At 46.0% G+C, this 23,734-nt stretch overlaps 1 protein-coding gene across 1 annotated transcript in view; it reads right to left on the bottom strand.

The window, feature by feature from the left end:
• The window catches only part of LOC133226179 (ceramide transfer protein-like), a gene marked incomplete at its 5' end in the record, with an annotated part of 71,848 nt that overhangs the window by 14,235 nt on the left and 33,879 nt on the right, over nt 1–23,734 (bottom strand). Inside the window, 2 exon segments of the mRNA XM_061379387.1 lie at nt 16,276–16,412; nt 22,335–22,464. Coding sequence (XP_061235371.1) covers nt 16,285–16,412; nt 22,335–22,464 — 258 coding nt within the window.

Here is a 23,734-nt window from a genome sequence, read left to right as displayed (position 1 = left end):
GGGGTTTCCTTGAACCCTTTATAGTCGACCAGCCTGTCAGTGTCCCAGGAAGGATGAGACCCTTGTGTCCGACCAGCCTGTCTGCGTCCCACTGTGGGAACCATACTGAACAGCCCACTGTATCGGAGGGTGATTCTACTAACCTATTCAGGGACCCCCGCTGACAGCATCACTGAATAAAATCCTTTATGGGCTGTTGATAGCACACTGGACCCAAAACCATTTCCACAAGACACCCCCCTGTGTCTTGTAGGACCTAAATCACAAGATGCCCCCTGCTTAGTTATAACAGTCTGTCACTGATACCAAAACCACAAGACCAAAATCCTTAATATAACAAGCCACAAAATAAATCAAATACAAGTAAAATCCAAAACCTTTTTCTGCAAGACACCCCCTGCGTCTTGCAAGACCCAAACCACAAGAAGCCCCTTCTTCCTTTGGGTGTATACCAGTAAAATCCAAAACCCTTTTCTGCAAGACACCCCCTGTGTCCTACAGGACCCAAACCACAAGAAGCCCCCTGCTTCCTTTGGGTGTATACCAGTAAAATCCAAAACCTTTTTCTGCAAGACACCCCCTGCGTCTTGCAGGACCCAAACCACAAGAAGCCCCCTGCTTCTTGTGGGTGTATACCAAACGGACGCTAGCAGCCGGGTATACGCCTTTACCTACGAGATTTCTTATCTCGATTTACGGAAGGCTTCCAAACCATGCGTACGCTTACCAAGCCAATTTACCAAACCAATTTACCAAACCGAGGTGCCCCCTGCACCTTACAGACTATACAAAAAAAAGAATACCTTTTATGAGATGGTCCTTGTCTGCTCCCGCAGCGATCCGAATGAGTTGAGGGGTCCCTCCGGGAAAAATTCCCGAGGGCCCTAGGGAGCCCTGTCCTCAGCGGGTCCTGCAGCCAAGCAGAGAGGGTCCCACCTGGGTCGCCAAATTGATTCGGAGAAAACTCCAGGAACAAACTTGCCAACAAAGTTTTTGAGTTGACAAGCAGGTATTCTTTATTGAGGCGCCGGGAGACACGGGGGATAAATCCTCCTAACGTGTTTCCCCGTATTGCTATACAAGCCATCCTTATATAGTTCCTGGGCATACATACATATTCATGAGGCTACATATGGATTACATCATTTTCCAGAGAGTTCCCCGCATGCGTACAGAATTGTGGTGGTGGTCTCTGAGGGTCGTTTACTTTTTCAACAATCTTCATCACTTCTGGCAGCCTTTGAAGCACGCGCAGTAGATGCTCATACCAGTTTAATTGGTTCGTTAGCACCAGAGACACAATAATCCTCCTATCCTCCTACTTATCAGTCAGTTTAACTGTAGCCCATCCTGGACACCTGCCATTCTCAGATACTCCTTATCCCTGTGTCCTGTTTTTCTAGACTGTTTTTCTTAGAACTATGCCAACTATAACGATTTATCTTGTGAGAATTCTCAGTATGTTCTCCAGTTGTACTCTATTTTTTTTCTCTATGTATCAAGCACCTCAGTAATTTTCCATTGCTACTGTTACAAAGCCATCAAACTTAACATTACTTAAAGCTACTGATAGAGGTTTCTATATCCCATTTTGTGATTTTGTGCCCCTTTGTCTCACCACCTCCCTAAGATTGTGTTTTAAAGTGAACTTGCCACTGGTAGCCGCAAGATAAGTGCCCCAAAGAAGAGATATAAGGATTCCCTGAAACAGTAACTTAGCCTTGGCCATACTGACTACCATCAGTGGTCCACCTTGGCCTTCAATCGGGAGACTTGGAGACACACCATACAAAATGCTGTTGACTTCTTTGAGTGCTCACGAAGAACTAGTCTCGAGGAGAAAAGACAACGTAAGAAAGAATCGCGCCCCGCCCATACCACCCAAGGAGACCTTTCGCTGTGCTTTTTGCATCAGGATTTGACTATCTCACATTGGCCTTTTTAGTCATCAGCACACTTGTAGTAAGTGTGGGTAAAGCCCTTCCCAAATCTTTGCTCGTGAAGTCAAGCCGTTATTATGATGATCAACTGGGGGGAGTTACCCAGAAGGCCCAGATCGCTGCTGTCAGTCGACAGGTGGTGAGCAGTTGTATTCTGCATCACTTGTGTTTTCTGAATTTTTATTTCTCCTTTTTTTGTTGTTCTCTATTATTCTTATAATGATTATTTTTGTAGTTATTATGTCTACTATTATATTTTATTTTAGTTATTAAACTGTTCTTATCTCAACCTGCAGGTTTTACATACTTCTGATTCTCCTCCGCATCAAGACAATCTCTCCCCCTCCATCATTTCAGCTGTGGAAAACTTTATCAGGGACTTCCAGCAGTTCAAGGAGGAGAAGTCCTGCTCCCCACTTGTATGGACCCATTTCTCAGTTATTAAAAGTAAGTGTCCTTCTGCTCAAGAGGGAAGATATAGAAGGTACATACCAGGGATACCCTATGGTTTTGCCTGTGGCACCATGGAGAAGACATGAGGAAGTGGGATGGAAAACCTACTTCAATGCTCCAGGTACAGGTACATGAATTGCAAGGAAAAACAACCATAAATAGGGATACTTCAAGGAAAGTTGCTGCTCCAGTCTCTGGCAGGCATTTTCCCAGACAGAGTGGAAGAGCTGATTTTACTCCAAACCCTATGGACAGGATTTCTAATCCCCTTTTACAAGAATTAAGTGAAGAATACTATGACCAGTATTGGAGGGGCCCTGCTTCCAGCCAGGTGGAGGACAGGGACAACCGGGTTTACTGGACTGTGCGGATCAGATGGCCTGGCTCATCGCACCCACAAGAGTATGAGGCTCTAGTAGACACCAGTGCACAGTGTACCCTAATGCCATCAAGCTATCAAGGGGCAGAACCCATTTATATTTCTGGAGTGACAGGGGGATCCCAACAGCTAATTGTACTGGAAGACTAACAATAGACTATTGTGATCTGAATGAAGTCACACTGCCACTGAGTGCTGCCTTACCGCACATTAGAACTTCAATATGAACTGGAGTAAAAGGCAGCCAAGTGGGATGCCACAATTGATATTGCCAATGCATTTTGCTCAATCTCTTTGGCAGCAGAGTGCAGGCCACAGTTCACTTTTACTTGGAGGGGCATCCAGTACACTTGGTACTGACTGCCCCAGGGGTGGAAAAACAGCCCTACCATCTGCCATGGACTGATCCAGACTGCACTGGAACAGGGGCAAGCTCCAGAACACCTCATTTGGCAAGACACACAGTGGCAGCAACGGTAATTGCAGCTGAGCACTAGATTGGGGTTGACATGAGGGTTCCTGGAGCCAGGGAAACACAGGCTCTTGCTAGGAAGGCTGGCACAGCTTGGGCATTGCTAGGGGCAGCTAGAGAGATTGAAATGCCCCTGGGGAGCGTGATTGACTGTGACTGACCATGACTGGCAAACAGGGCGTGGTGCATCAGCCAGGGAGGGCATGACACATCAGTTTGCATGGGAGTTTGTGCAGGAGTGCGTGCAGGGAGGGCCATGCACCCTGCTTGTAGATCCCAGGAAATTGCTCTAGATCTCTGTCAGGATGGTGAGCACTCGCCTCTTGAGTTAAAACCTATGTTTCTACAGAGAAAGTCCCTGGGATGTCTGACACTTCCACCAGGAAGGAGACTTCTGTACAGGTAGTAAGTTGCAACAAGTGTACGGACCCTTCTCCTGGAGACAAGGCAAGTACCTGTAAAAGTTGTGTACAGGTTTGAGGACCTGTTGCATCAGGTGGCCGAGTTGTAAGGCTGTGCAGTATTAGAGATGAGACAGAGATAGGTGGTTTTACATCCACACTCCTGTAGCAGACACCACTAAGAATGTGGCACCTTGAACCCTGGTGACCCACAAAAGCAGGACTCTGTTTCAGTCCACACCCTCCAATATTACAACCAAAACTAGATATGAAACTGTAACATCCGTAGACATCCGCAAGCAAAGTCTGCAGGGAGAAACTCCCCAAGCAGTACACAGTACATACTGCAAAAAGAAACGAGTGCTTGCAGTGGGTGACTCTCTGCTAAGGGGCACTGAAGCACTCATCTGTTGGCCTGACAGGGAGTCACGAGAGGTATGCTGCCTCCCAGGAGTTATGGTCTGAGATGTTGCCAAGAGGGTGCCACAACTTGTCAAGAACACAGACTACTATCTGCTGCTGCACTTTCATGTGGGCACAGACATCACATGCTAGAACCTGAACAAAATCAAGGAATACTATAAAGCCCTGGAGGTGCATGTGAAAAATACTGGTGCCCAAGTTATTTTTTTCCTCTATTTTACCATTAGAAGAAAGGGTGAAGCCAGATAAATGCTCCTTAACTGCCTCCTAAGATGAGAGCCAGAAGGCAAATCACTTCAAGTGTATGTATATTAATACACAAAGCCTGAGAAATAAACAGGAGGATCTGGAGCTCAGTGCCCAGTCAGAAAGCTATGATATCATAGGAATAACTGAAACCATACAGTCATACAATCATAGAATCAACCAGGTCGGAAAAGACCTTTGAGAACATCAAGGTGGGATAACTCGCATGACTGAAGGATCATGATGGATGGCTGTTTCGTAAAGACAGGCAGGGAAGAAAAGGAGGAGTCATGCTCTATGTTAAGGAGAACCTTGAATGTACAAAAGTCAACTATGGCAATTGTAGAAGCCCTACTGAATGCCTCTGGGTCAGGATCAGAGGGGTCATCCAACGAAGCAATATTTAGGTCACTTAAGGAAGCCTCAGCTCAGCAGAACATGTTTTTTATGGGTGACTTCAACTACCCAGACATTTGTTGGAAGAACAACACAGCAACCCATATGTCATCCATCAAGTTCCTGGAATTAATGGAGGACTGCTTCCTCATACAAATGTTAGATGTGCTAACCAGGAAAGAGGCACTGCTGGACTTGCTACTCACAAACCCAGAAAACCTGTTTTGTAATATCTCAGTTAGTGATAGCCTTGGCTGCAGTGATCATAATATCGTGGAGTTTGGGATCCAGCTGATAGTGCTGAAGGTTGGTATTAAGACAAAGGTTTCAGATTTCAGAAAAACAAACCAGCATGCTCAGAGCTCAGATGGGAGGGATTCTGTGGGAAGCTTACATGGAGGACAAAGAAGCTAGTGAGTGCTGGGAGTTTTTCAAGAACACTCTCCTAGAAGCACAAAAGCAGTTCATCCCCTTTAAAGGTAAGGGAAGTAGGCAGAGCAAGAGACCCTGTTGGCTTAACTGTGAGGTTCTGAGTCTGCTCAAAACCAAGAGAAGCATATCAGACATGGGAAAGCAGACAAATAACTGTTGAGAACTGTAAGGGCATTGTCAGGGTGTGCGGAGATGTAGTTAGAAAAGCCCAGCATGAACTGAAACTGGCCAGAGATGTCAAGAACTACAAGGGTTTTTCAGGTGCATTAAGAGTAAACAGAAACAAAAGGAAAATACTGGCCTGATGTTAAGTAAGAGAGGGGAATTAGTTAACAACAACAATGAAAAGGGAGAGGTTTTCAAAACTCTCTACACCTCTGTCTTTACTAGGAATGTTGGGCCCCAGGCCTTGGGATACAAAATTCAGGTTGATGCAGACACAGGTCCACTGTCAGTAATGGAAGAGTTGGTATGTGACTATTACAGGAACTCGACCCTACAAATCAATGGGCCCTGATAATATCCACCGAAGGGTGTTAAGAAAGCTGGCTGACATCATTGCAAGGCTGCTCTCCATAATCTTTGAGAAATCATGGAGACTGGAGGATGTCCCAGAAGACTGGAAGAGGGCTAATAGAAGTACCACAGACATGGTATTTGTTCTCAGACAATTGCAAGAAAAGTGTAGAGAACAGAATAAGGGGTTATACGTAACTTTCGTTGACCTCACCAAAGCTTTTGACACTGTGAGCAGGAAAGGCCTGTGGCTGATCTTAGAACGATTAGGTTGTCCCCCCAAGTTCCTCAAAATGATTATTCAGTTACATGAGGATCAGCAAGGCCAAGTCAGGTATGGCAATGCACTCTCTGAGCCTTTCCCAATAACCAATGGTGTGAAACAAAGTTGCGTTCTCGCACCGACCTTATTCACAATCTTCTTTAGCATGATGCTCCAAAGGGCTACAGCAGACCTCGACAAACAAGATGGCATTTATATTCGATATCGTACCGATGGTAGCCTATTCAATCTAAGGCGATTGAAGGCCCACACTAAGACCCTAAACCATCTTGTCCGTGAACTGCTCTTTGCTGATGATGCCGCCCTCGTTGCCCACACAGAAGCAGCTCTGCAGCGTTTAACATCTTGCTTTGCGGAGGCGGCCAAGGTTTTTGGGCTGGAAGTCAGCTTGAATAAGACAGTAGTCCTCTACCAACCTGCACCCCAAGAAGATCATCGCCATCCCCATATTACCATCGGCGAGTCAGACCTTAAGACAGTTCAGCAGTTCAGATATCTGGGAAGCATCATTTCCTCAGATGCCACGATCGACAAAGAGATAGACAACAGAATAGCAAAGGCATATAGAGCCTTTGGAAAACTCCATAAAAGAGTCTGGTGTAATAAACACCTGCAGAAAAGTACAAAGGTCAGTGTCTACAGAGCCATTGTATTGTCTACTCTTTTATATGGGTCTGAATCATGGGTCACCTACCGTCATCACCTGCGACTCCTGGAACGCTTTCATCAGCGCTGCCTCTGTACAATTCTAAACATCCGTTGGACTGACTATGTGTCTAATGTTACTGTCCTCGAACAGGCAGGGGTCACCAGCATTGAGGCCATATTGCTGAAATTGCAGCTGCGCTGGGCAGGGCACGTCTCTAGAATGAAGCGTGTTTTATGGTGAACTTGCCACCAGTAGCCGCAAGAGAGGTGCCCCAAAGAAGAGATATAAGGACTCCCTGAAACAATACCTTAGCCTTGGCCATATTGACTACCATCAGTAGTCCACCTTGGCCTCCAATCGGGAGACTTGGAGGCACACCATACATAATGCCGCTGACTCCTTTGAGTGCTCACGAAGAACTAGTCTCGAGGAGAAAAGACAACGCAGGAAGAATCGTGTCCCACCTGTTCCACCCAAGGAGACCTTCTGCTGTGCTTTTTGTAGCCGGATTTGCCTATCCCACATTGGCCTTCTTAGTCATCAGCGCGCTTGTAGCAAGCGTGGGTAAAAGCCCTTCCCAAATCTTCGTTCGCGAAGTCAAGCCATGACATGACATGACATACAAGAAGAGCTCAAAGGAGAATCCACAAAATTATAGGCCCATCAGTCTTACATCAGTCCCTGGGAAGACTATGGAGAGAATCCTCCTGGGGGCTATCACAAGTCAAATCAAGCACATGCTTGAGAAAAGCCAGCATTAATTCACCAGGGGCAAATTGTGCTTGATAAACCTGATCTCCTACGACAAAGCAACCTGCCCAGTTGATGAGGGGCAAGCAGTGGACATCATCAATCTGGATTTCTCCAAGGCTTTCAATACAGTTTCCCACAGCTTCCTCCTAGAGAAACTGATGTGTTACGGTCTTGACAATTGGTCTGTGCAGTGGGTGGGGAACTGGCTAACAGGCCGCACCCAGAACATGGTGGTAAATAGCTCCTTTTCCAACTGGAGACCTGTCACTAGCAGGGACTGCCAGGAATCGGTATTGGGCCCAACGCTGCTCGGTGTCTTCATAAGTGATCTGGATGATGGGATCAAATGTCCCTTGATGAAGTTTGCCAATGATACCAAACTGAGTGGGGAAGTGGACACATTGAATGGGAGAGCCAACCTGCAGGAAGACCTGGATAGTAAGAGTGGGCTAACAAGAACCTTAGGAAGTTCAATAAGGACAAGTGTAAGGTCTTGCACCTGAGTAAACACAATCCAAGAGTACAGCACAGGCTGGGATCTACCTGGCTGGGAAGCAGCTCTGTGAAAAGAGACCTGAGGTCCTGATGGACAACAAGCTCAATAGGAGTGAAGAGTGTGCTGCTGCGGCAAAGAAAGCCAACAGGATGCTGGGTTACATCAAGAAGGGCATCACCAGCAGAGATAAAGATGTCATTATCTCTCTCTACTTAGTGCTTGTCAGGCCACACCTGGAATACTGTGTTCAGTTTTGGTCCCTGCTATATAAAAAAGGATGTGGACAGGCTGGAGAGAGTCCGGAAAAGGGCCACAATAACAAAGGACCAGGGAGCCTGCCGCATGAGGAAAGGCTGAGAGAATGGGGTTTGTTCAGCCTAGAGAAAAGAAGGCTCAGGGGAGACCTTATCACCATGTTCCAGTATTTAAAGAGTGGCTACAAAGAAGATGGAGACTCCCTATTTACAAGGAGTCACATGAAAAAGATGAGGGTAATGGGCACAAGTTCCTCCTGGGGAGATTCCAACTAGACACAAGAGGAAAATTTTTCACAATGAGAACAATCAGCCATTGGAATAATCTCCCCAGGAAAGGGGTAGATTCCCCAACATGGAATGCTTTTAAGATTTGTCTGGACAGGGTGCTGGGTCACCTAATCTAGGTCATGCATTCCTAGAAAGGTTGGACCAGATAATCTTTGAGGTCTCTGCCAACCTGGTATTCTGACAACTGCAATACATTGATGACATCATCATGTGGAGCGATACAGCAGAAGTTTCTGAGAAAGGGAGGAAAATAATCCAAATCTGTCTAAAGGCCAGTTTTGCCATAAAACAGAGTAAGGTCAAAGGGCTTCAGGAGATTCAAGGCTTCAGGAGATTCAAGTTTTGGGAATAAAATGGCAAGATGGACATCACCAGATCCCCACAGATGTGATCAACAAGATAACAGCAATGTCTCCACCAACTAATAAGAAAGAAACACAAGCTTTCTTGGCTGTTGTGGGGTTCTGGAGAATGCACATCCCAAATTACAGTTTGATTGTAAGCCCTCTCTATCATGTGACCTGGAAGAAGAATGATTTCAAATGGGGCCCTGAGCAACAACAAGCCTTTGAGCAAATTAAATGAGATAGTTCATGCAGTAGCCCTTGGACCAGTCCAGACTGCACCAAATGTAAAAAACGTACTCTACACTGCATCCGGGGAGAATGGTCCTACTTGGAGCTTCTGGCAGAAAGCTGCAGGGGAGACTCAAGGTTTACCCCTTGGCTTTTGGAGTTAGGGATACAGAGGATCTGAGGCCAGCTATACCCCAACTGGGAAAGAGATACTGGCAGCCTATGAATGGGATCGAGCTGCTTCAGAAGTGATTGGCACTGAAGCATAGCTCCTCCTGGCACCCCAGTTGCCCGTGCTGGGCTGGATGTTCAAAGAGAAGATCTCCTCTAAACATCATGTAACTGATGCTACACAGAGTAAGTGGTTCTCACTGATCATACAACAAGCTTGAAGAGGAAATCCCACTTGGCCAGGAATCTTGTAATTCACCATGGAATGGTCAAAAGGCAAGGATTTCAGAATGTCACCAGAGGAGGAGGTGATGTATGCTGAACAGTCCCCAAGGTATAATAAATTACCAGAAAGTGAGAACCAGTATGCCTTCTTTACTGATGGGTCCTGCATATTGTGGGAAAGCATCAGAGATGGAAGGCAGCTGTATGGAGTCCCATGTGACAAGTTGCAGAAACTGCTGAAGGAGATGGTGAATTGACTCAGTTTGTAGAGGTGAAAGCCATACAGCTGGCCCTGGACATTGCTGAACGAGAAGTCTCAATACTGACTCATGGATGGTGCAAATGCCCTGTGGGGGTGGTTGCAGCAGTGGAAACAGAGCAACTGGCAATGCAGAGGTAAACCCATCTGGGCTGCTGCACTGTAGCAGGAAATAGCTGCCTGGGTGATGATTCGGAGAAAACTCCAGGAACAAACTTGCCAACAAAGTTTTCAAGCTGACAAGCAGGTATTCTTCATTGCGGCGCCGTGAGAAGGGGATAGCTCCTCCTAACGTGTGTCTCTGTATTGCTATACAAGCCATCCTTATATAGTCCCTGGGCATACCTACATATTCATGACGATATGTATGGATTACATCACTTTCCAGAGAGTTCCCCGCATGCGTACAGAATTGTGGTGGTGGTCTCTGAGGGTCGTTTACTTCTTCCAACGATCTTCATCACTTCTGGCAGCCTTTGAATCACGCACAGTAGATTCAGGACGGCAAACCATTTCTGATTTAATTTTAGTTTGGTCAATAACGTATATGGATTAGCCACCACAGGGTGGATGTCCTCCACTATTTTATTTATTGCCCTCAGATCTTGAACTAGCCTATAGCTTTTCCCATCTGCTTTCTTTACTGGTAAAATAGGAGTATTATACTCCGATTCACATTCCACTAATAACCCATATCTTAAAAATTTATCAATTATTTCTTTAATTACCCTTCTATCTTGTATTCTTAGAGGATACTGTTTTATTCGAACTGGGCAGGCCCCCCTTTTTATTTCAATTTTAATAGGCAAAGCATTCTTTGCCTTACCTGGAATTTCTGATGCCCAAACTCCTGGATATACCTGATTGAGGATTTCTTCTACTTCGGGTGAACTGGACTTCTCGATTTCCTGTTGAATTACTGACACACTCATAGCTTCAATTAATTGGTCCTCTTTTACTTTTAGTTCTATTTCACCTCTTTTAAAGGTTATAATTGCCTCCAAATGTTCTAATAAATCTCTTCCCAATAATGATTTGGGTGAATTTGGCATATATAGAAATTTATGTACCCCAATTTGTTTTCCTATCTTGTATTTTAAAGGTTTTAGAAAGAATGCTTTTTCCTGACGGCCGGTAGCTCCCACAACCATTACAGACTCTTTTCCTTTTAATGTCAAATCTTGGTTCAAAACAGAATAAGTTGCCCCAGTATCTATAAGAAATTCCACTTCTTTCTCTGTGGCCCCTAGCCTAATTTTAACCAGTGGATCCGCTAGGGTAGATTTCCCAGGTCCCCGTCAATCTAATTCCAATTCAGTGGTCAATTGAGTCTGTTTTCCCTGCGGACATTCCCATTTCCAGTGTCCAAACCCTCTGCAGTTTGCACATTGATTCTGACTGAGGGGAGTTCTTTTATAACACCCCTCTCTGCCTCGGCCACGACCTCTGCCTCTCATTCCCATTCCTCGGCCACGACCTCTCATTCCACTATATCCCTCATTCACTTGCCCCAGTGCTGCAATCGTAGCTGTTGTTACGACCTTTCCTAATTTCTTATTTTTAACTTGTTCTCTATTCCTGTATACTTTCCAAGCCACTTCCAGCAACTTTTCCATATCCTTTATTTCAGTCACAGATAACTTTTGAAGCTTTTGCCTGATATCCTCCGATGACTGCCCCACAAAGGAATTTGCAAGCTGTAATTTTCTTTCCTCTGAGGAAGGATCCACTGTGGTGCATTTTCACATAGCTCCTCTGAGCTTATCCAGAAACTCTGTCGGCGACTCCTTCAGTCCCTGTCTTATTTCAAACAGCACCGACCAATTTACCGCTTTAGGTACAGCATTTTCAAGCCCATATTTAATCCAATTCTGATATCTTTTCAAAGATGCATAATCTTCATCATCATCATAGTCCCAATTTGGAGCTGAGAGGGGAATATGATCTTCAACCCTGCCCTCTATCGCCCCTGCAGTAATCTGAGCATTTACCTGAGTACAAGCAGTTTTTATAACCAGTTGTTTTTCTGTCTCTGTTAATGCATCCAGGATTACATCTATATCTTTCCAGTCAGGATCCTGGCTTTTTACCAGTATCTCAAATTTCTTTGCTACCCCTATAGGGTCATTTCGATACTCTTTTGCAATCTGCTTCCAATTATCCAAATCCCCTAGAGAAAAATTCACCTTTATTTTGGTACGCCCCCCCGGTCCCATTGCTTCCCTCAGAGGAGCATGCAGAACAGTCTTAGCTTTACTACGAACCCGGGAAGCAACAGGAGAGGAGGAAATTTGCTCTACACTTTGTTCTGGTTTTATGCTTTGTTCTTGTTTTACACTTCGTTTTGGTTTTACACTTTGTTCTTGTTTTACACTTTGTTCTTGTTTTACACTTTGTTCCTGCTCCTCATCTGAATCAGAGGATTCCTCCTCAATCCGAGGTGGTCTCTGCTCCGGTACTTTTGGTGAAACATAACCCTCTATTCTATCCTCAACCCTGTTATCCTCAGTTCGCTTCTTAAGTTTCAAACAAATTTCCCCAATATCACAACCAGAACAACATCTTTCCAATCTATTCCCTGCTTGCTTCCTTTCTCTTTCTAATGCTAAAACTAAAGGATCTGAAGGTGCTATATTAATTCCACATTCTTTTTGCCATTCTGGGTGATTTTGCAACGTGAAAAACATATCTGCATATATTACTTCATCCCATTTTCCCTGCCGCCTCAAAAACAACATTAATTGTAACAATGTATTATAGTTCAGAGTTCCATTTTTAGGCCATTTTTCCTGATCTTCCAAAATATACAAAGGCCACCATTGGTTACAGTATTTTATCAATGCTTTCTTATTTTCTGAGCCCCCAGGAGACCCTCCCAGTTCTTTCCAATGTGCCAAAATGCACCCTAAAGGACTCTTTTTCATAATCTCCTCACTCTGCTGATTTCCCATTATTAATCTCTCACTCACACACACACACAACCCCACAGACACACTCACACAGTTACAACGCTTGAAACAGATACAGAGACTAAAATTCTATCAAACAGGCCGCAATTAATAACACAGTTCCCCGATACCCAAAATCACAAGACCAATATCAGCACTATAACAGGCCACAAACCAAACCGAATACCAAACACCTTTTAACCTTTTCTGCAAGACACCCCCTGTGTCTTGCAGGACCCAAACCGTAAGAAGCCCCCTGCTTCCTTTGGGTATATTCCAGTAAAATCCAAAACCTTTTCTGCAAGACACCCCCTGTGTCTTGCAGGACCCAAACCACAGAAGCCCCCTGCTTCTTGTGGGTGTATACCGAACGGACGCTAGCAGCCGGGTATACGCCTTTACCTACGAGATTTCTTATGTCGATTTACGGAAGGCTTCCAAACCATGCGTACGCTTACCAAACGAATTTACCAAACCAATCCAAACCGAGGTGCCCCCTGCACCTTACAGACTATATAAAAGAAAAGAATACCTTTTAGGAGATGGTCCTTGTCTGCTCCCGCAGCGATCCGAATGAGCCGAGGGGTCCCTCTGGGAAAAATTCCTGAGGGCCCTAGGGAGCCCTCTCCTCAGCGGGTCCTGCAGCCGAGCAGAGAGGGTCCCATCTGGGTCGCCAAACTGATTCGGAGAAAACTCCAGGAACAAACTTGCCAAGAAAGTTTTCAAGCTGACAAGCAGGTATTCTTTATTACGGCGCTGGGAGACACGGGGGATAACTCCACCTAGCGTGTATCTCTCTAATTGCCCCACAAGCTGTCCTTTTATAGCCCCTGGGCATACATACATATTCATGAGGCTACGTATGGATTACATCATTTTCCAGAGAGTTCCCCGCATGCGTACAGAATTGTGGTGGTGGTCTTTGAGGGTCGTTTACTTCTTCCAACGATCTTCATCACTTCTGGCAGCCTTTGAAGCACGCGCAGTAGATGCTCATACCAGTTTAATTGGTTCGTTAGCACCAGAGACATAATAATCCTCCCATCCTCCTACTTATCTGTTAGTTCAACTGTAGCCCATCCTGGACACCTGCAGTTTCCCGATAACCCTTATCCCTGTGTCCTGTTTTTCTAGGCTGTTTTTTTCTTAAAGCTATGTCAACTATAACGATTTATCTTGTGAGAATTCTCAGTATGTTCTCTAGCTGCACTCTCTTTATATATTTTTCTCTATGTACCCTGCACCTCAGTAATTTTCCATTGCTACTGTTACAAAGCCATCAAACTTAACACTACTTAAGGCTACTTCTAAAGATTTCTATATCCCATTTTGTAATTTCGTGCCCCCGCTTGTCTCAGTGCAGAACCTGGTGGTGAAGGCAAACCATGTAGATGCTCATGTACCCAAGAGTCGGGACACTGAGGAACATCAGAACAACCAACAGGTGGATCAAGCTGATAAGACTGAAGTGGCTCAGATGGACTTAGATTGGCAACATAAGGGTGAATTATTTTTGGCCCAGTCGGCCCATGACACCCCAGGCCATCAAGGCAGAGATGCAACATATAGGTGGGGTCATGATTGAGGGGTGTACTTAACAATGGACACTATTGCCCACGTTATTCACGAATGTGAAACATGCTGCAACTAAGCAAGCCAAACGGTTAAAGCCTCTCTGGTATGGAGGACGATGGCTGAAGTACAAATATGGGGAGGCCTGGCAGATTGACTATATCAGACTCCCACTGATCCGCCAAGGCAAGCGCCATGTGCTTACCATGGTGGAAGCAATCACCAGATGGCTGGAAACATACGCTGTGCCCCACGCCACTGTCCGGAACGCTATCCTGGGTCTTGAGAAACAAACCTTGTGGTGACACGGCACCCCAGAGAGAAGTGAGTCAGAGAATGGGACTCATTTCCAGAATAACCTCATAAACACTTAGGCCAAAGAGCATGGCACCGAGTTGTTGTGTATCACATGTCCTATCATGCACCAGTCTCTGGGAAAATCTGACGGTACAATGGGCTGTTAAAAACTACACTGAGAGCAATGGGTGGTGGGATTTTCAAACACTGGGATACACATTTAGCATAAGGAATGTGGTTAGTCAACACTAGAGGATCTTTTAATCGTTCCGTTCTGGCCCAATGAAAACACTCATCCTGTAGAAGGGGATAAAATTGCTGTAGTGCACATAAAGAATCTGCTGGGGAAAACAGTCCTCGGGGAAAGGTAAACTCAGTTGTGGGACTGCTTTTGCTCAAGGACCTGGGTGCCCTTGGTGGGTAAGGCAGGAGGATGGGGAAGTATGGTGTGTTCCTGAATGGGATATGATTTTAGGTGAGAATAGCCAGTAAATTAAATTGTATGTTGTTGATGGCTATATAACACTTTTATGGCAGATACATGCCCATTACCACACTGGGCATCTTGTGGTGTTCATGTCCACTGCTCCAGCCTTGGGGGCCTGAACCCACCTCTCTTTTGATCATCACGTTAATGAAGAATGAACTTTGATGAAACTGGATGAGTGCAGCCATGATGGTATCAGAACCAGGTAACAATCCCTGACGGTGACCAGGTGCACAAGAAGCTGGGAGTGAGCACAGCCAAGACAGCTGACCTGAACTAGCCAAAGGGATATTCCATACCATAGAACATCATGCTCAGTATATAAACTGGGGGGAATTGGCCGGGAGCCACTGACTGATGCTTGGGGACAGGCTGAGCGTCAGTCAGCAGGTGGTGAGCAATTGTATTGTGTATCTGCTGTGGTTTAAGCTGAGCTGGTAACCCCAAACCACGCAGCTGCTTGCTCACTCCCCCCCTTCCTCCCCCTACTCCTGGAGGGATGGGGAGGAGAATCAAAAGAATGTAACTCCCACGGGTTGAGATAAGAACAGTCCAGTCACTAAGGTATAACACAAAACCACTACTGCTACCACCAATAATAATAATAAGGGAAATAACAAATGAAGAGAATACAATCGCTTACCACCGCCAACTGATAAACAGCCCAACCCAAGCAGAGATCTAGGCCTTCTGGGTAACTGCCCCCAGTTTATATACTGGGCATGACGTGCTGTGGTATGGAATACCCCTTTGGCTAGTTTGGGTCAGGTGTCCTGTCTGCTTCCTCCCAGCTTCCCCTCCTCCCTGGCAGAGCATGAGATGCAGAAAGTCCTTGGTCAGAGTAAACATCACTTAGCAACAACTAAAAACATCGGTGTTATCAGTGTTGTTCCCAGGCTGAAAGTCAAAAACAGCACTGCACCAGCTACTAAGAAGGAGAAAAATGATTGCTACTGCTGAACCCAGGACAGTGTCACTTGTATTTTCTGAATTTTTACTTCTCCTTTTTTTTGCTGTTCTCTACTATTATAATTTTTATTCTTGTTATTTCTATTATTATTATTATTTTTATTTCAATCTTTAAACTCTTCTTATCTTACCTCATGGGTTTTATCTTATTCCAGTTCTCCCCATTCCACCCAGCAGGGAGAAGAGGGAGTGAGCAAATGTCTGCGTGGTACTTTAGTTGCTGGCTTGGGTTAAAGCATGACAATATGAATGTGTTAAAGAGTAAATTGCATATATAAATTAAAACTAAGCACTGAATTCATGCTAAGCATAAGACAGTTTTAGATTGCATAGTTCTGATTGGCCTTAAATATTTACAGTGAATGAAAAATAAAAGAAAAAAGTATACCTGCTAATACTAGAATAAAATAGGCTTTCCTGACGTTTTCTCGTGCACATATGATGTAAAACGCTTTAAGAACTTTGGATATTCTCGTTTTGCCACTGCCCGTAACACCAATGCTGGTGCCCATCCTCCTGGGTTCACTAGAAGTAGACAGGAAGCCAGACACTGAAATACAACAAATCTGCTAAAAGCTAGAAAATAAAATTTTGCATTCCTGAAACTTATTCTGAAGTAACAGGAAAGGATAATTATCAGAATTTATGTCCTTACATCATTCATTGCAGCACTTTCACCTCTTAATAGAACCATAGAATGGTTTGAGTTGGAAGGGATCTTAAGGATCATCTAGTTCCAACCCCCCTGCCACAGGCAGGGACACCTTCCACTAGACCAGGTTGCTCCAAGACCTGTCCAACCTTGTCTTGAACACTTCCAGGGATGGGGCAGCCACACCTCTGGGCAACCTGTGCCAGCGCCTCACCTCTCTCACAGTAAAGAATTTCTTCCTAACATCTAATCTAAATCTACCCTCTTTCGGTTTAAAGTCATTGCCCCTTGTCCTGTCACTACATGCCCTTGTAAAAAGTCCTTCTCCAACATTGCTGCAGGCCCCCTTTTTAGGTATTGGAAAGCTGCTCTAAGGTCTCCCCAGAGACTTCTTTTCTTCAGGTCGAACAAGTCCAACTCTCCCAGACTTTCTTCATAGGAGAGGGGCTCCAGCACCCTGATCATCTTCATGTCCCTACTCTGGACTTGTTCTAATAGGTCCATGCCTTATGCTGGGAGCCTCCTTCTTATGTTGGGGGCCCCAGAGCTGAATGCAGTACTCTGGAGGGGGGTCTCATAACAGCTGAGTAGAGAGGGAGTATCACCATCCTTCTGATACAGCCTGATATGGCTGGCTTTCTGGGCTGCGAGCGCACATTATAGACTCATGGTGAGCTTGTTGTCAACCAACACCCCCAAGTCTTTCTCTACAGGGCTGCTATCAATCCAGTCTCTGACCATCCTGTAGCTGTGCTTGGGATTGCCTTGACCCAGGTGCAGGACCTTGCACTTGGCCTTGTTGAACTTTATGAGGTTTGCACTGGCCCACCTCTCAAGCCTGTCAAGGTCCATCTGGATCCCATCCCTTCCCTCCACAATGTTGACATCACCACACAGCCTGGTGTCATCAGCAAACTTGCTGAGGGTGCACTCAATCTAACTGTCCATGTTGCTGATATGTTGAACAGCGCCAGCCCCAATACTGACTCTGGAGGAACACCAGCCATCACTGACCTCCACTTGGACATAGAGCCGTTGACCACAAGTCTTTGTGTGTGACCATCCAGCCAATTCCTTATCCATTGAGTGGTCCGTCCATCAAACCCATGTCTCTCCAGTTTAGAGAAAAGGATGATGTGCGGGACACTATCAAATGCCTTGCACAAGTCCAAGTAGATGTCAGTCCCTCTTCCATTATCCACCAACTCCATAGTCCCATCATAGAAGGCCACAAAATTTGTCAGACAGGATTTGCCCCTAGTGAAGCCATGCTGGCTGTCACCAATCACCTGCTTATTTTCCACGTGCTTTAGCATAGTTTCCAGGAGGATGTGCTCCATGAGCTTGACAGCGCACTGAGATGAGACTGCCTGGCCTGTAGTTCCCTGCACTTTCCTTTTCCTGTTTTTAAAAATAGGGGTTATATTTCCCTTTTCCAGTCAGCAGGAACTTCACCTGACTTCCACAACTTCTCAAATAAGACAGATAATGGCTTAGCAACAATATCCACCAGTTCCCTCAGGACACGTAGATGCATCTCGTCAGGTCCCATGGATTTGTGCACGTTCAGGTTCCTTAGATGATCTCAAAATTTACATTCACCTACAACAGGCAGTTCTTCATTCTCCCAATCCGTGACTTTGCCTTCTTCAACATGGGCAGAGTGGCTGGAGCTCTTGCTGCTGAAGACCAAAGCAAAAAAGGCATTGAGTACCTTGGCCATCTCCATGTGCAGGTGACCAGTTCTCCACTTTCCTTCCAGAGAGTTCCCACATTTTCCCATGTCTTCCTTTAATAGACTCAGAAGTAATTAATAAACTCAGCCTTCTCCAAATCCAGGGTACATACCTATAGAAGCCCTTCCTGTTATCTTTCACATCCCTTGCCAGATTTAATTCTAACTGGGCCTTAGCTTTCCTGACCTGGTCCCTAGCTTCCTGGACAATGTCCCTGTATTCTTCCCAGGCCACCTGTCCTCGCTTCCAACTTTTATAAGCTTCTTTTTTCCTCTCTAAGTTTCCTCAGCAACTCCTTATCCAGCCATGGAGGTCTCCTCGTCCTCATGCCAGACTTCCTTCTATTTTGGACGCAACACTCCTGAGCTTGGAGCAGGTGATCCTTGAATATCAAGCAGCAGCCTTGCCCCCCCCCCCACCTTTTAGGGCTTTATCTCATGGGACCTTAATGAGCAGGTTCCTGAAGAGGCCAAAGTCTGCTCTCTTGAAGTCCAGGGCAGTGAGCTTTCTGTGTGCCCTTCTCACTGTCCTGAGGATGTCAAACTCGACCATCTCATGATCGCTACAGCCAAGGTTGCCTTAGAGCACCACATTCCCAATGTCGTGGTTTAAACCTAGCCAGACAGCTTGTTACCCACTCCCCCCCTTCTTGCCCTCCCCCTACTCCTGGGGGAACAGAGAGGAGAATCAAAAAGAAATGCAACTCCAACTGGTTGAGATAAGAACAGTTTAGTAACTAAGGTATAACACAAATCACTACTGCTACCACCAATAATAGTAATGATAAAGGAAATAACAAGGGAAGAGAATACAAGACCTCATCACCAGCCGACCGAGAATTCGCCCCCCCCAGCCCGACCAAGCACCGACCGATACCTCCTCCAACCCTGCAGGCCCTCCTAGCCCTTCCAGGTCACTCCCAATTACCTCCTGGGCATGACGTGCTGTGGTACGGAATACCTCTTTGGCCTGTTTGGGTCAGGTGTCCTGTCCCTGCTTCCTCCCGGCTTCCTCCTCCCTGGCAGAGCATGAGGCCCACAAAGTCCTTGGCCAAACCAAAACATCATTGTTTTTCAGCTCTGTTCCCATCCCGAAAGTCAAAACACAGCACTGCACCAGCTACCAAGAAAGGGAAAAATGACTGCTACTGCTAAACCCAGGACATTATCCACCCCTTATTCCATACCATTCACGTCATGCTCAAATCCCACATTTTCAATATACCATCACTCTAAGTGCACTCTCATCAGTGCATGGGCCAGTCCCTATAAAGCTGCTGAGTCCATCTGGTCCATAATGCCAGGCTCCATCTCTTGCAACAGTCTTTCAGAGCACAAGAGGCTATGTGCAGTGTTCACACTTGTGAATAACCTGGGCAATAGTGTCCATTGCTAAGTCCAACCCTCGATCATGAGTCCATCTCGATGTTGCATCTCTGCTCTGTTGGCCTTAAGGGTCATGGGCCCAACAGGCTCAAAATAATTCACTGTCCTTCCATCTCCAATGCTTCCAAAGCACTGGAGGGGCCCAGTGGACTAGATGCTTGTCCATACTGTCCCACATGCCCTGCCACTCATGGCTGTCCAGCCTTGGGGGAAACCTCTTGGTCCTCCCATATTGCCGTCTAACTCCAGACAAGACCCAAACCCGACTCTGCTCAACTTTTGAGATCAGACAAAATGGTGGTGGGTAAAACACACTCTGTGTGTGTGCCAACATGCTGATCCCCATCACAATGAGCAGGCAGGTCCCAAGGGTACCCAAAGGCCATCCAAAAACTTCAGAACTCTCAAGCGATGCTGCTGCACTTGTCACTGGGGCTGGTGTAGCTGCTGTGCTTGCCGGCTCTCTCACCACCAGCTTCTCTTTTTCTGAGCCCAGCTCTTCCTCCTCTGCCTTGCTGGGAAATGCTGCGGGGTCTCCTGCGTCCTCCTGGGGCTCGGCGAGCGGCTTCCGGGGAATGCTCTCGGCCGTCGCGGGGCTGGGCTCGGCCGCGGGGCTCGGCTTCTCTGCGGGGCTCGGCTCCTCCGCCGCCTTCTCCCGCTTCTCGGCAGCCGCCTCCTCCCGCTCCTCGACCGCCCCGTCCCCCTCCACCGGCAGCCGTCCCCTTGCGGCCTCCGGTCCCGCTCCCGCTTGGTCCCCGGGGCCGCTCTCCAGGGCCGCTTCAGCAGCCGCCGGGTCCCGGGGCCGCGCCCCCTCGGCTTCCCAGAGCCTCACGCAGACGGAGGCGAGGGCGAGGCCCAGGACGGTGAGGAGCAGCTGGACGGCCAGGTACCAGTCCATGGCCACGTCCGTCCCTCCCTGCTGCTGGAGCCCACCCATATTACAAGTCATTGCCATAAAGTACAGTGAGACAGGAACCTTAGCCCAAGCCCCACACTGGATAAACACTAACACAGCAAATACCGGGTCTAAGTAAGTTACAACATTGTGAAGCTGTGAGATCAAGAGGAACAACTCTGAGAGCCAATAAATCAGCACTGTGATGAGTGACTATTAATCCGGTCAGATCTGTCGTTATCTGAACCCCTTCGAGCCCCACGTTGGGCGCCAAAAAGAACTGTTGTGGTTTAAACCTAGCCAGACAGCTTGTTACCCACTCCCCCCCTTCTTGCCCTCCCCCTACTCCTGGGGGAACGGAGAGGAGAATCGAAAAGAAATGCAACTCCAACTGGTTGAGATAAGAACAGTTTAGTAACTAAGGTATAACACAAATCACTACTGCTACCACCAATAATAGTAATGATAAAGGAAATAACAAGGGAAGAGAATACAACACCCCATCACCAGGCGACCGATAACTCGCCCCCCCAGCCCGACCAAGCACCGACCGATACCTCCTCCAACCCTGCAGGCCCTCCTAGCCCTTCCAGGTCACTCCCAATTACCTCCTGGGCATGACGTGCTTTGGTATGGAATACCTCTTTGGCCTGTTTGGGTCAGGTGTCCTGTCCCTGCTTCCTCCCGGCTTCCCTCCTCCCTGGCAGAGCATGAGGCCCACAGAGTCCTTGGCCAAACCAAAATATCATTGTTTTTCAGCTCTGTTCCCAGCTGAAAGTCAAAACACAGCACTGCACCAGCTACCAAGAAAGGGAAAAATGACTGCTACTGCTAAACCCAGGACACCCAACCAGCCCCTCCCTTTTGGTGAGCATGAGGTCAAGCATGTAACCTCTCCTTGTCAGCTCCTCTGTTATTTGCAATTATCCCCAAAGGATCTATAGAAGCTTTTCTTGTTGCCCTTAACTTCCCTGGCCATACTTATTTCTTTCAGGGCTTTAGCTTTCCTAACCTAATACCTGGCTGCTCAGACAATTTCTCTATATTCTTCCCGGGCTACCTGTCCTTGTTTCTGCCCTCTGTAGGTTTCCTTTTTGTGCTGGAGTTTATCCAGGAGCTCCTTCTTCATCCACATTGAACAATGCATTCTTGCCTGACTTCTTTCTTGTCAGGATGCATCTCTCCAGAGCTTGGAGGAGATGATCCTTGAATATTAACCAGCTTTCCTGGGCCCCTCTTACTTTCAGGGCTTTACACTCATCTTCAAATTCAGTCCAGTTTTATGATGTCACTATTTAGGTAATATTAAATGTGATGTGCTGTGTTTGGGGAATGACTAAATGAAAGATGATATTCTTCAAATAAGTCCGCAAAACAATGGAAAAAGAGACTCAAGTTGTTTCTTATTTCAAAGAAAATAGAAGTCAGTCTTAACTTTTCAATAACTGCTGCATTTGCCTGTGGAATTGCTACATAGCAATGTCTTTGCTACAAATTATTTCTAAAGCACTTCAAACAAAATTTTAACTGATTCTAAAACATACTTAAATTCAGAGGTCAAGTACTTTTCTGAAAAAGCTGCCACTTCCCATATAATCACAGTTCAGAATTTGTCTATGAAAATTTATTTTTTAAATAATTGGTAAACATCTAAACAGGAAACAAAGCAGCTTACCCCACAGTTCAACATCATATAGTAGTATTTATATTTTTTGCCAGTATTCAGCTCCTCAGAATTAGCATATATAATGAATGTCATACTGAAAATTTTAGACTTACCATTAGCTACATATGTAATCTTGCATAGGATATTGTCCCTGCTTATTTCTTTTTTCCCCTCTGGTGGGCTTACTAAGGTCTGACAAATCATATCGATATTTATTTTGACACGGACACAGCTAGTGTTCATCTGCCAAAAAAAAAAAAAAAAGGAAAAAGAAAACATTTGTAAACTTCAAAATCAGTTTATTTCAGTATAGTTGACTATTAACATTTTAGTTTAGCACAAAGTCTAAGATACTCCAAAAGCTGTGTTTCACGGAGCTTGCTTTCTATCATTATATGGATGCAACATGAATGCAACTGAAATAAAGGGCACATGGTGAATAGGGAAAGGCCTACTGAACTGCCTGAATCTCAGGTTTCTGCTTGCTAAATACAGTGAATTATTTCAATTATTGTGACAAGCAAGGAAACATCTAAAGAATAAGGTATCAGCATTTACAAATACCAGTTGGTAACTTTTTCTTGTAAGCAAGCAATGGCATATCAATCAGCACAGAAACACCCCAAAGAAAACAGTCATTGCTACTATGACAGAAACAAGGCAGAACTATGTAAGCTGAAATTTTAACAGATTCCATACCTATAATTATACAAGCCTATTTCTCTATAAAATCATAGAATGGTTAGGGATGGAAAGGACCTTAAGATCATCTAGTTCCAAACCCCCTGCCATGGGCAGAGACACCTCACATTAGACCATGCCACCCAAGACTCCATCCAACCTGGCCTTGAACACTGACAGGGATGGGTCATCCACAGCTTCTCCGGGCAGCCTGTGTGTCCTGGTTTTAGCAGTAGCAGTCATTTTTCTCCTTCTTGGTAGCTGGTGCAGTGCTGTGTTTTGACTTTCGAGCTGGGAACAAAGCTGATAAAAATGATGTTTTGGTTTGGCCAAGGACTTTGTGAGCCTCATGCTCTGCCAGGGAGGAGGGGAGGCCAGGAGGAAGCAGAGACAGGACACCTGACCCAAACTGACCAAAGAGGTATTCCATACCACAGCACGTCATGCCCAGGATGCAACTGGGAGTTATCCGGAAGAGCTAGGGGGACTGCAGGGTTGGAGGAGGTATTGGTCGGTGCTTGGTCGGGCTGGGGAGGGCAAGAAGGGGGGGAGTGGGTAACAAGCTGTCTGGCTGGGTTTAAACCACGACACTGTGCCAGTGCCTCACCACCCTTACAGTAAAGAACTTCTTCCTTATATCTAAACTGAACTTCCCCTGTTTAAGTTTGAACTCATTACCCCTTGTCCTATCACAGCAATCCTTGATGAAGAGTCCCTCTCCAGCATCCTTGTAGCCCCCTTCAGATACTGGAAGGCTGTGATGAGGTCTCCACGCAGCCTTCTCTTTTCCAGGCTGAACAACCCCAACTTTCTCAGCCTATCTTCATATGGG

This window comes from Neopsephotus bourkii, unplaced genomic scaffold, assembly GCF_033783945.1.
Source record: "Neopsephotus bourkii isolate Nb327-2 ecotype Australia unplaced genomic scaffold, CSIRO-AGI_Nbou_v1 NB_1769, whole genome shotgun sequence".
NCBI lineage: Eukaryota > Metazoa > Chordata > Aves > Psittaciformes > Psittacidae > Neopsephotus > Neopsephotus bourkii.
This window is presented reverse-complemented; position numbering and strand designations above follow the sequence as displayed.